The 13,633-nt window shown below is 51.3% G+C and overlaps 1 protein-coding gene across 2 annotated transcripts in view; it reads right to left on the reverse strand.

The window, feature by feature from the left end:
• Nucleotides 1-4,390: 4,390 nt before the first annotated feature.
• The window catches only part of VAPB (VAMP associated protein B and C), a 52,651-nt gene continuing 43,408 nt past the window's right edge, over nt 4,391-13,633 (reverse strand). The window contains exons 4-6 of one of the 2 annotated variants that reach the window (XM_042980060.1): nt 11,096-11,176; nt 9,017-9,193; nt 4,391-6,048 (exon numbers count right to left, since the gene is read on the reverse strand). In XM_042980060.1, the coding sequence (XP_042835994.1) occupies nt 5,890-6,048; nt 9,017-9,193; nt 11,096-11,176 (417 nt within the window). In that variant the 3' untranslated portion in view covers nt 4,391-5,889. The remainder of the gene's footprint in view (nt 6,049-9,016; nt 9,194-11,095; nt 11,177-13,633) is intronic. The other variant, XM_042980061.1, reaches the window with a different exon arrangement.

A 13,633-nucleotide genomic window follows, 5' to 3' on the forward strand; every position in this document is an offset into this window, starting at 1 on the left:
CGCGAAGTCAAAGGCAACCTGTTTGGCTGCGGCCGGCCAAGGCGTTGGGTGGGAGTCAAATGAAAGGCTGGGGCGGCAGCCGGGCCTGCAGAGGCCGGGCTGGGCTCCTGCCGCTCGTCAGGATGCAGTGAGTGTCCGTCAGTCCTGCACCCACGTCCATTAGCCAAATGATTAAATATACGTCAACCCTGTGCTATATAATAAAGTAATTCTAATAGGGCATTGTCACAGGATCAATGTTTCCTGGTTTCAAAATAAACATCAGCATTTATCTAGCAGCAGAAAACTATTATCCCAGGGTACTGTTTTATTCAACTGACATCTTTTAATCAAAGCAATCCATATTGTGGCAACATTCCAAGGTATCGTAATTGCAAATATCTACGGCAAGTTAGGTAACAGCTGTATTTTGGTTGCTGGCTTTTTCTGCCTCTTCTACAGAGTCGATGCAGACATTCTGTGATGAATTAATTCCATTAGGGAAAACATCGGAAGTGACTGTATGACTCGAGACCACGTCTCACCTGCCTCCACGGGTTCCCTTCTAACTATCAGACGCAACGGTTCGTGTGCGTTCGTGTCTCCTAGATGTTTCTGTAATGAAAGCGAGTAAAACGAAACCTTGTTTTTCAGCGGAACCGATGTAGCTGAACACCCCCACGGAGGGAGGTCTGGATCCCCCCCCCCCCCACGGCAAGGGGCGGGAGGCCTCGTGCACCCCAGGTAACACCCGGGGAGTCTGAGCCCCGTGGACGGGACTCGGGCGCAGGGGTGAGCCGGCTGGGGGTCTCGCTGGAGACGCACGCTCACAGCCTTCCGGGCCTGCCTCTGGGCTGCTGCCCCCCCCCCCCCCCCATCAGGGTCTGCTGTGACTCGCTCCCTTCCGTGACTTCCCGGAGAAGGGCAGCGCTGACTCGGGGAGAGGTCTGAGCCTGGCAGCTCGGCGGTTTTCAAACCCCGGCGGGCCACTTCCGGGATGCCAGTTTTAATGAACTGCCCTCGCTCCGCATTTAATTTACAAGTTATGTAAAGCCTCCGCAGAGAAGCATCCTCGCCACTGCCTCGCCGAGACAGACGGGCAATTTTCTTTCTACGGCCCCCAAATTCATTCCCCAGGAGCATCAGGCAGAGATCTTCAGGCGATGAGAAAATGGAAACACGCGCATTTCTGCACCGCCTGAAGTGTGTTTAGTTTCAAAAGGAAAAATAAAACGCATCTCGGCGAAGCTCGCTTGGTCTTCAGAATGAGCGCACAAGCTACGGAGGCGAACACATCGAGGTGCGCGGCCGGTCGGAGCGGCCGGGGCAGGGAGAGCTCGCTCAGCAGCCTTACACACGACTGCTCCGAGTGGGACCCGCTCAGAGGCAGCCTTGGTGCCAAATGGGAGGATCTAAGCACTCGCTCGACTCAACCTCTCGGAGGTTCCATTTCCTCGTGTGCACAACAGAGCCCCCGTGCCCCCTGGGTCACAGCAGTCGGGAGGATTCGGCTCCGTGGCGGAATGTACCGAGCGGAGGGAGCGTCGCAACAGTGGCAACTTTCTCTAAAAGGCCCCTATCAAAGCGGCTCTGAGGAAGGCTACAAAGAGGGGAGGGGAGGGGAGGGGAGGGGAGGGGGAAGCCACCTACAGATCCAATCAGGCCAGGGCCACCCTGAGGGACCCCACTTTACGTGCGGCACGTGTGGTCTCCGAGCTGCCCTTCGGGTACCGGAGAGTAATCGCAGGCCGCGCCAGATCTGTGCACGGGGACCAGGGACATCCGTCCACTGTTCGGGGGGCTTTCTAAATACGAGTCCGTTTCTGCTGGTCTTTGGAAGCATTCGCTTCCAGCCAGCGGCAAACACACCCAAGCTTAACCGAGACAGGGCTGCCCAGAGTGCTCGCTTCTGACAACTCCAGAGTTTTGAGTCGGTCCGCCTCCAGCCGGCCGGACTCAACAGAAAGGGGCCGGGGAGGCCGCCCTCAGTGAGCTGCCATCGCCAGCAGGGGGCGCAGCGGCCCTCTTCACCTGAGAAGGGCTGGGAGAGGGGCGTTACTCAAGGGTTCAAGGTGACTGACTCCCAGGTCCCATCTCTCTCGTTTTTTCCTTTTCAAACCAAGAATTCCACAAACCGTAACCAGAAACTTGTAAATGGTCCAGTTCTTTAGAGAAAGGGGCTGAAAATGACAAACGCTGTTGCATTTTGGCATGGATTCTGAGTTTGCAAATATAAAGATTTGTGAGTGCAAAAAATATAGGCACCATTTGAAAAATGTTAAGCTACTTACATATGGTACATATGCTACACACACACGCACACACGCGCACACACACACACACACACACACGAGTTTGTTTTCAAATTAATTTGAAAGGCTATTTAGCTCTGAGCCATCACTGCATTCAGTTATATCTGACTCAACACAGCCTGCAAGTCCGCGCTGATATCTTTCGATAGCAATTCTGTTCCTGGGATTTGTTTGAAAGCGTTTAGGTTTTCACGGATCACTGGAGGTTCCTCATTTTTCCCCCTTCTGTGTTATGTAGGTATAAGCCGTCTCTCTAGGCATAAACTGTCCACTGGTAAAAATCAATTTTGATTTTATCAGTATTTATTACTGCTGGTGCCAGCAATTTAGAAGACTAGGGAGGGAAACGAAACATGCAAACTAGGAGAAGGAAAAAAATTAAAGCCGGGTCCTCATACCTACAAATAACACAGCCTGCTGTCTTCAAGAGGTATTTTGGTACTGTGTGGAGAGAGCTTAAATTATCAATTTAAAAATTCAATCAATAAAAATTTAGAGGACTCTCTTATTGCTTACATTGCTTATGTATTTGTGGGCTTGGTGGCAGGTCCCTATGAGGGCACCGCTCCCAGAGGGGCTGGAAAGCGGTGCCCGAGGGCAGGCGGGGGGGGGGGGGCGGGGGGAGGGGTGGCTTGCTTCCGGGCTGGCACCCCGGCGGCATCAGCCCTGCCCGCGCCAGGCCAGTTTGTTCTGATTACCTCCTCTTGGGGCAGGACAGACCCACGTCAGGGGAACACACATCCACCTCTTTGCCTTTCCTCTCATTCCTTCTCTTCTGTCATTCTCATCTGAGCAAAAGACACTCAAAAGGTGCGTACTCCTCCAGGCTCCAGATCTTGACTGTCTGTGGCTCCCGCAACGGTCCCAGACCCTTGGCAGTGCTTGCCCCCCACACACTCACCCTCTCCTGACACGCCCTTCACCAACTGCATGGTTCCAGGACATCCAGTCTGCCCACCATCACCCTCTGTCTCTCCCCGGGGAGTTCCCTTCTTCTGCTCAGAAAGTTCCATAAACTAACATGCGCTCACCAAATCTTAACCTCCAAAGGAGAAAGAGATTTTACAGGATGATTAGTCAGAAAGAAGACAACTCTGGATCTCAAATTCCGATTTTCAGCTGTGAGCAAAATGCCCTCATCTTTGAGAAGCTGAATGCTGGCTCCTACATATACATGAGACACTGAATCGCTTTGCAAGACCCAAAACAGAACGGATATCCGAGGCACTCTTTTCAAGAACTCACTCGCCCCAGGATGGGCACGGGCAGACTCCAGCCTCACCGGCCAAACCCCACCAGCCGTTCCTGTGAGTGAGGTTTTGTGGGAACGCACAGCCACGCCCTTCGAGAACAAGTCTGCAGCCCTCTGCTCTAGAGAAACGGGAACAGCTGGAGACTCTGCTGGTCACTTCCCGTCAAGGCCATCGGGTGCTGCCAGCCACGAAGAGTGGTTCGCTGCAGCTCCCACACCTGGACAGACTGGAGTCCGCTTACAGAAAACTCACGGCAGAAAGCGTCTCATTCTGTTCCGGAAGCCCCCGGATCCGCACGCACGAGAGAAGACTGGACACTAACTTCTACTCGGGTGGCCCTCCACGTCGGGCGCTCTCAACGCGGTCTGACCAACAGGTGTGTGGCTGAGAAGCAGGGCCACTCCGTGTTCACCGTGAGCACTCGGGACGCACAGGAACTTCTCGTGAAGACAGAAGCTACTTACTTACTCAGCCTACAGGCATCCAGCTGCCAGGCTTTAGGTCCCTGACCAGACCCCCAGAGCCACAGCCAAGGCCCTTGCGCCCCAGCCAAGTTCAGGAGCAATGTGACTCAAGCGAATGACTTCTAACGACCTTCTTCCTTTTGACGGATCTGTCTTTTCAAACCCACCCACTCCCTGGAGCCACACTCAGCCTGCCTTTCACTCATCTTTCCTGCCTGGCTCCTTGACCCAAAGGAGAGTTCTTTTCCTCCCGAAGGGCAAGGTAATGGAAGGGCGAGGGTGACCAGTTGCTTAAGATTTTCAACAGTTTTATTTTTATACTTTCAGTTGAAGCCAACGCCACACGCACGCGCGCGCACACACACACACACACACACACACACACACACACACACGTATATAGCTATATCTATATTTAAATCATTAAACATGTATTTTCATTGATAGGGCTCATTTTAAAGCCAACCTTCCAATAACAAAATAATAACGAGGATCACAAAAATAATAACTTCCCCTCTACAGCAAAGGTGACAAAATGACAAAAGAACTCTTAATTCTGGGGCTTTATTTTAATTTTTTTTCTTTTTAAGATGCTACATAGTCGAACAGAATTGGATTGGTCTTTTATGGCATAAAATTAATTTACAGTCAAACTCTCAATAACTACTTGACGACTATCTGAAGAGCCTGTGGCCCCTCTCCCGGCCCCCACCCAGCTGGCTCCCTCTCCGCCACCACCCTGCCGCCCCATTTCGGGCCAGGGCCACACGGGAAAGGTCAGGACCAGACTCGGGGCGCACGTGCTGGAAGTGTAAGTGGTGGCTGAGGGACAACGAAGGAACAAGAAAGAACGTCAGCTACTCTTCTCCATCAGAAAGGGTGACAGAGTTGACCGCTGATACTAAGAAAAATTCCCTCTCGGTGACGGCTGTCGTTCGTCTACACAGAGAAACGCTTCGTGGCAGCTGTTCCCCAACGTTCACAGCACCCCCACCTGCATCGACGCGCAGAGCCCAGAGCCTCGGGGGGGGGAGGGGCCCGCAGCCCTCCGGCAGCACAGGTGATTTGGAGGCCACAGCATTAATCATGATCTCGTGGCAATAAGGAAACATGAGAGGAAATACATTAAATAAGTTAAATATGCGTTACACATCTCTGAAGAACAATTCCATCTCACTACATGAACCAACAGTAATTCAGCTTGGTCCCTTTCAGAGAACAAAGCATTGACTTTAATTTCCAAAGTGGTGGGTCAGTCGGTCACCGTCCGCCTCCCGCTCCCGACGGGCAGATCTGACGCTGCCACAGCACAATTCTTCTGGCTTCTGACCCTGTTCGTCAGTCCCAGGGAACCGACGGCCAGGGCAGAACGTGGAGAAGCAGCCCGGGGAGCGAGGGGGGCAGGTGGGGGGTTGCTCTGGGGAGGGGACGGCCCTCCCCACCCCCACCGCACCGGGCTCCGGCTCCCCTGAGGGCCAGCACCAACCGGCAGGAAGACTGTCTCGTTCTAAGAGAGGTAATCAGTCCAGCCACACGTACCAAGGCTACAAATGTTTAAAATGACACTTCCAACATGCCATCATGGTTTAATCACGGTTTCCCTTGTCATTCACAAAGATCATTATGTTCCCCCGATCACTTACTATACATTTTTAACTTTCTAAAAGATTGTTACTTTATAATTTGTGTGTGTGTGTGTGTGTGTGTGTGTGTTTGTGTGTATGTGCACGCGTGCGCACGCGTGGGGAGGGGGTAATTTAAAGGCAAGACCTGTGAGATGTCATCATACATTAACTTCTTTTGACACATGGTTATGATAAATTCAAACCCCACAGAATGGCGGGCCCGTCAACGCAGTGTGCCACCCTCCGCCTGCCGCGTCTACAAGGCGATCTTCCCTATGATCACACCGACAATGAAGAACAAAACCACGAGAGCAAGGAGCCGGGCGCTGAGGCCCTCCTCCTTCCCAGCCGTGGCTGACGCGGGGACGGGGCTGTGGCTCTGCACCGTCTTCCTCATGCGAAGTCCGTCTTCTTCCTACGGAAGCAAATGCACATTTTCAAAGACAACCCAAGGCCCCAGAAGCAGAAGTCAGCTGTACAGTTTAGCAGAGCAGGGTGGGCTTTTAAGCACAGACTTGGATCACGTGGTGTGGTCCAGCCTCCTCACTTTTCAAAGGGAGAAACTGAATCCCACAGAGAAGAAGGCACTGGCTTGAGGCCAGGGAGAAAACGCTGCCAGCAGCTGGCCCCTCTTTCCTTCTACCCACCTACACGAGGCTGCCAGTGTACCTTTTTATACCACACATCTAAAGCAGGGCCTCGGTTCCCCGTGACTTACAGAGAAAAAGCTCCCGACGGGGTCCGCCAGGCACATCTGAGACCTGGGACCACCCACCGTCCTGGCCGCGTCTCCGGGCCACCCTTCTACACCCGACCCCAACCCTCTCTGTCCTTCTTCCTCTGATGAGCAGTCTTCCCTGCTCAGGTCATCAATGGGTGAACGACAGGCATTTCCCGAAGCACAAATCTAAAAAATCACAAGAAGCTACACAGGTAGGGGGCCCACAAGGCTTCCAGTGCAGAGCTCTGTAGTTGATGAGTTACATGGAGACTGCTGGATAGAAAACAATGGTATCTGGAATAATATTAAAATGTGACACAGTTTGATCAATGCATCTCAAATATTTTCGACTTAAAGCAAGGAATTCCCGCCAAAGGAGCGACATCCTTTTTCACATCTCTACAGACATTCGGCCACACTTTTCCCTCAACTACGTAGATATGCACAGAATAGAAACCCTTTCTTTCTTCACTGATCCCAAGGCCCAGTGCACATTCCTCAACAGGGCATGCGTCTCTCTATGTGGTCCCCGGCGTGCCTCCGGCTAACGACCCCGTCTGCTCATCCCCAGACTCGTAGGTCCTGGAGACAACAGGCAGCCAGCCCGCCAAGCTGACTCTCCAGGCACTTGGGGCCATCTCTGCGGGACCACTCATCAGTCGGGTCTCCGGGACCCGTGTCCGTGTCTCCCCAGCGACCCCGGTCAACGGGGAGCTCCTCCACGGCAGGGACAGCTCACGTATGCACCCGCAGTGCCGGGTACAGGGGAGGGCCTCGAGAGATGTGTTGGCCAAACGACAGAGGGAAAGGACACAAAACAAGAAATCGGTGTTTGGCAGGATAAAGAATCTTCTAGCGTCAAGACTGGTCTGCTAGTATTGTGAAGATGTTCTGCTCACGGGGCATGGCCAACACCACTGCACAGTGATGAATGAGCGGCGTTATTCGATTAACTTCAAAAAAAAAATGGGCACAGCAAAATACAGCATTTATTTTATTGGGTTTATATAGAAGCTATTTCTACCTATTTATCACTTTAAACGTTTCTGAAGAGAAATACACTCAAGGAGAAGCTTCAGGCAGATCTTAGATTTTTAGCCAAAAAGTAAAGTGTCAGCTTCATAATTTACTCCATACTAAAAGTTACTGAATGAGGCACATCAAGATTCCTGCAAAGAAAGAAGATGATGCCATTTTCCAGACACTGTCAGTTCTCCTGTATGTACTACACTGTCAGCATGAAAGAAGGAAAAGTCAACTGAGCTGAATTTCTCATGTGCATCTGGTGCCACGGTAGTTAAAGAGCGACAGTCCAGGGCCTGGTTGGGCAGCAGGACCGAGAAGAAGACAACAGGCCGGCCTCATACTTAAGCTGCAACAGAAGTTCCTAGGATCAGATGCTCAGAAACCTCTTCAAGACCCAAGACCCCGTCTGAAACACACATACTCTTAAAGCCAGGAGGGGCCTCAGACACGTTCTGTGAGTGGAGGCCCAGGAGACGCCGTGACCACCACAGACTCAGAGCGGGTCAAGTGTGAGCGCTCACTACCACAACACGTGAGGGCTCCGGGGCCAAATGAGGTACGCCCTGCCTCCCCCCTCCCCCACCCGTGCAGCCCGACCCTCTAACGCCAGTGCCGACCCCTCCGTCAGCATCCGCCCACCAGAGACTCGGGGGTCTCCTTCTGTGGGCTCCACCTGTCTGCCGTGACAACTTCCTGTCTCCGAGCTCCTCACCACATTAGTAGTTTGTTGAGACCCTACTGCCCAGACCCACGTAGAATCTCCAAAATCCAGAGTGACGCCTGTGTTAAAACAGAGTACAGGTCAGTATTTACCCTCCTAAAAAAGGGCTCTCATCCAGTGGGGATGGAGTAGGATTTGAAAATGTGAAGTCAGGATACCCACTGTGGTTTTGTTTTTAATCTCAGAATTTATCTTCAATTTATACTAGTGGGAGGATGACAGAGGCTTTGTTTCTCAACACGAGGACAAGAGTCTGCAGGCTGAAGCGGGAGAATGGGAAAGATGGGGACTCTGGGGCACACAGCCCGGCTTCTCATCTCACTGACCGTGTGATCTCAGGCAAGTCACTTAACCTCTCTGTTCCTCAGTTTCCTCATCTGTAAAGTGGGGATGATGATAATCCCTACACTTCACCAAAGGGTTTAGAAGATCAAATAAATTATAACACACAAAGTACAAGGGAACAAGAATTTGAATAGCTGAGAAACTTCTGCTCAAGGGACGCTGGTTAATTACAGGGCAGGGGGTTGGTTGTTCAGAGCTCTTTTGAGAACCTGATGAAAGCCACAGACATCTCTCCCTGAGGAAAGAATGTGCAAATACAAAACAACTCTACAAATTCAGGGATTCATCAACTTCACCACCCAAGACCACAGGAGGAAAGCCCTTGTTTTCTGCAGATTGTCAGGAATAAAATACCACTAGGGCACCTGGCTGGCTCAGTCGGTACAGCATGTGACTCTTGGTCTTGGGGTCGTTGAGTTCGAGCCCCATGTTGGGTGTGGAGATTACTTAAAAGACTTATAAACTCTTTAAAAAAACAAAAAAGAAAGAAAAGAAAAGACAAGACAAGACAAGACAAGACAGAAAAGACAAGAAAAGACAAGACAAGAAAAAAGAAGAAAAAGCCATTACCTTGAATTGCTTGTTCTCCTCCCGCAGCCTCTGAACTTCACCTTGCAGCCTCTTACACTCCTCCATGACCTTCTTAACCTCAGTGTCATCCAAAGAGGAGCTCAGAGCTTTAGACACCGTTGGGGTTTCTGTCTTGGATGCGGTTGTGGGTATGATTTTATTTATTTCTACATCATGCTGTTCAGAAATAAATGAAAGCCCAAGTGTCACCAACTATGTAATAAAGGACTTTTTTATGCAAAGTAAAGTAGTTCTCAGCAAACACCACACGTGGTAGTGTTTCATCCACACTGTAAAATGCCACATTTATTTTAAAAATGGATCACTTTATCTAGTATCTTAATAATCTAAAGCAACGGGGCCCCAGAAATTATGGATGAGGGCAAATAATGAAGTTCGGCTGAGACTAATACTTCAAAGAAAGAGGAAAAGGGCCGTGCACACCGCACTAGCAAATCCCCGCCATGCAAACAGTAGCGTATCGTAATCGTACAAGCTCAGGAGTTCCTGGCCACGAGTTACTGTCACCAGGAAGCCCTGAACATCCCCAGGATGGGCTGGGACGGTGGAGGGGGGACGGGGGAGGCCAAGGAGAACGTGACACCGAGGGCGATTTATGTCACGAACTCAGAACTCTGAAGCTGCGTTGCAGGTGAAACGAGCTCGGCGTCTGTGATATGTCAATCCAGGGACGTGCGCGTCCCCCACGTCCCGGCCAAGACGGTCACGACGGCCTCCGGAGAGTGCCCGGGGCGGGGATGTTCAGGTGTGCCGGGGAAAATAGAACAGGCGGGGACCAGCGTGCTGAGGGCTCCGTGCGGCCCCCGGAAAACGACTAGCTCTCCCTATCGCACCCTCGGGCTCGACCCCTCGTCTTCCAGAGGAGAGGAGGGGTTCCTGCCAGGGCGCCCCCCCACCCCCGCCTCCACAAAGCTGGCTCAGCACAGGGCCGGGAGCCGAACAGCGATGCCGACCTTACCGGGATGTGCAGCGGGAAGAGGAAAAAGCAACAACAAAACAGCCCACTACCCATCCGAGAAACAGGATAACGGCAGTGGTCAGTCACTGAGCAGGAAGAAAATACTAAGCAGTGGTGACACGTTATCAACAGCATCCCTGGACGCTGCTGTGGACGATGTTAACAATGTGGGCGCTTCGATTTCCCAACCCCAGCTATTAACAGCCAGGGTAGTTGAATATTCTGTGTGTTTCAAACAGTGCTTTTAATACAATTGAAGCTTTTCTGACTAGGTTGAAAGAAGGTCCAAATTAGCACTTCGGATACAGTCTTCTCTCTTCAACTGGCCACAGGCAAGGGCCATGACAGGCTTGTCCCTTGACTTCCCAGAGAAAAGCCAGTCGACAGCTTGGAGGAAGCCGGTCCTTTCAGCGACCCCCTCCAGCAACACGGGGGGGGGGGGGGTGTGACTCCCAATGGAGGCGATGATTCCGCCCCCACCCATGCACAACGGGCAATGTCTGGAGACACCTTTGGTTGTCACACAAGAGGGGGGACTACTCGCATCTAGTGAGCAGAGGCCAGGGGTGCTGCTGAACAGCCTACAAGGGCCAGGATGGGCCCCCAGCAGAGGATGACCCACCCCGATGTTAATAGTGCTGAGGTTGAGAAACCCTAAAGAGGCAGGAGGGGGAAGGGGAAAGAGCGGACGGACAGGGAGACCCGCGACGGAGGTCTGTGGAACAGAACCCGAGAGCCTGTCCGTCAAGCACCATGATCAACGGCAAATTATTCCCTGTTTCAGACTCACCCACTGTTTTACAGCAACCTATAACTTTGCCAAGTCAAAGAAGTGCTTTAGGATTTAGGACATTGCAACGGCCAACAGGCTGCACTTTTTAAGAAAAAAAAAATTGTTTCAATTAGGTGTCTTTCTGCAAGCCTCTCAAAGGCTGATTTCCTGGAGGCCCGCTTACTTGTTGACTTCAGCTTATTTTTTTCATCACACGTCAGAGGAAGGAAAATAATTTGCCAACTTAAATCTTGGTTTTGTACGAGATGGTATGCAAATAAGCATCAGCTTGCAACATTCAATTATTGTTAACCGTAAACATACTTACTGGTTTATCATTTTCTGCTGGCAATTCAAACACACATCTAAGTTTTGAATCCATAAGGTCTTCCGGTTTTGCCTCCTTCCACTAAAACAATTTAAATTTAATAATCAAGATATTACAAAGCTGCCGGAGGAATGATTTTCTTCCTATAACTGACAATTTCAGAAAAACACGCTCAATGAGGAAGCCCTGATGTGTATCGAATAAGGAACTTAGGTCTGCAGAGATTTCAGTAGTTCTAACGACAAGATTAAACACACAGCTTTCCCCGAACGCTTATCACGCTTCACAAGCCCAGTCCCGCCGCCCGATCCCTCCACACCAACCAATGCTCCTCCCTGCTGCTGCTCTATGGGAAGCGCGTGGAACAGAGACGACTGACCATCACCAAAGGAAGAGGAATTGTCTAAATTACGTCCGAATGACCGGAGGCAACTTTGGCTCTCCTTAGGAAGATAAAATGGACTTTGCGGGATACACCCTTCGTAGAGAGAGGCAACGTACACTACCTGGGAGTGGACTTAGAACCACACTGCCCACTACCAACGGGGCACAGCTAGCAAGCCAGTGTCCGGGTGGCCCCCCACTCCCTCCAGCCTGCTGGTGGGAACACCTTGCCGGCTAAATCAAATCCATGCTCTGGCATGATGTGCTCCTGGCTCGATCCCCCTCCTCCTGGCAGTGAGGACGGGAATCCCAGGGCATGCTGAGAAGTGCAGGCCAGCACGGCAGGACGTTCACACTACTCCCCCCTCACCCGGGACCATGCAGGAGGCAGCCAGAGCAACAGTGGTCGCAAGAGCCAGCAACGCGCCAAACATCAGAGCGGCCAGATGCATCGGGGCAGGTCCATTCGGTGGAACCGCACGCCATTCAAATGATACCGAAGAGTGTTTGCTCGCACCGAACATTAAGTGAAGAAGCCAGAAACAAGATCTTAAGTTTGTTCCTCTGCACGCACACACGAGCACACGTCTGTGTGCGTGTGTGTGTGTGTCAAAAGAGCATCAAGCAAGGATCACCGCTGGACGCTGCAACCACCGGGTGAGGGCGAGACTGCTGGCGAGCAGGACGTTCACATGGTCTCCAAGTACCTGATTACTCAAGGGTATCACAGAGTACCTATTCCCCAAGGGGCAACTGCGCTTGGACGCGGGGACGTTGGCAGTCACCTCGCCATCGCAACCAAGTGATCCAACTTAGCATCACCAATAGAGGGACGAGCCAGTACTCCGTGCCTCCTGGTACGGTGCGTACAGGATGTTACTTACGGAATATTCTTGCCAAAACGCATTTAACCTGAATGTGATCGTGAGGAAATAACCGAACAAGTCCAGAATGTGGGGCGTACAACAAGCTAACTGGCCTGGACTCTAAAAACTTCAAAGCCACAAAAACAAAAAAGGTTGAGAGTACTCTACTAGACTAAGAACAACTCCAGGCCAGTCTGGAGTAACTGGAAAATGCTGCATCAGGGTCTTTCTGCTAGATAATATGACTGAATTAACGCCAATTTTCTCAGCCAGGGGGACAGTGCTGTGGCTACGCCAGAGACTGTCCCCGCCCTGAAGCACGCACGACCGAAGAGTCGTGAAGCCTGCATCTTACAACCAAGCGGTTCAGCGAAAAAAGAGTTTACAACAGAAATGAAGCAAATGTGGCCAAGTGTTAGATGGTAAATCTGGGCAAAGTTTATATGAGTAGTCACGATATAGTTTTTTCTACTTCCTGTACATCAAAACACACACAAAAAAATAGTTTAAAGAAATGGCACAAGGCTCTCAAAAACAGTGGTTAGGTCGAGCATAAGCAAATCTTTTAGTTTTAGTTACTTTTGGTTTTAGTTTTGCTTACGTGTGTATTTCCACGGCTTCCTACGATGGACATTCCCTAGAAGAATTTTTAACTCTTATAAAAATCATCCTAAAGGGAGCGAAACGGGGGCCTGGCCTACGACGGCCCTCAGACACGGCAACTCTGGACTCCGTGCCCGGTGTCGGAGACACACAGCACGCTGGGTCCCACGGCAACGGAGTCAGTTGGGTTTTTAGCCCCATTTTACAGGTGACCAGACCCTAGGGAGAGTTAATGAAAACTGCCCGCGGCCACAACGGTAGGAAAAGGCAGGACTCAGCTCCGCACCACAGACGCCCAAGCCCACGCTCTGGTCTCTGAGCCATGCAGCCAAAGCCAAGCAGAACACACTCTTGGAGTCCCCAGCGTCCCATCTGCCACGTATTTCCTCGCTCACACAAATCAACGTGAAGTGACACATCACGTTCTGGGAAACAGAAGAGAAAGTAGTGAATGCCTCAACAATCATTCTTAGGAAAAGGGGAAGATCGCCTATTATCACCAATCTCTCTCGAACCTCAAAGTATCTGGCTTCCCCTTTATTTCCTGCCCCAAACGTGAACATCCACCAGGATGGCCAGTAATGCTTTTCTAAGACTGACCGAAAAGGCCGAGCGGTGACACTGGGACGAGGCGGGAAGCTGTGCGTAAAAAGCCCTCAGCACAGAATTTTGGAAGAGAAAAACC

Source organism: Panthera tigris, chromosome A3 (assembly GCF_018350195.1).
Source record: "Panthera tigris isolate Pti1 chromosome A3, P.tigris_Pti1_mat1.1, whole genome shotgun sequence".
NCBI lineage: Eukaryota > Metazoa > Chordata > Mammalia > Carnivora > Felidae > Panthera > Panthera tigris.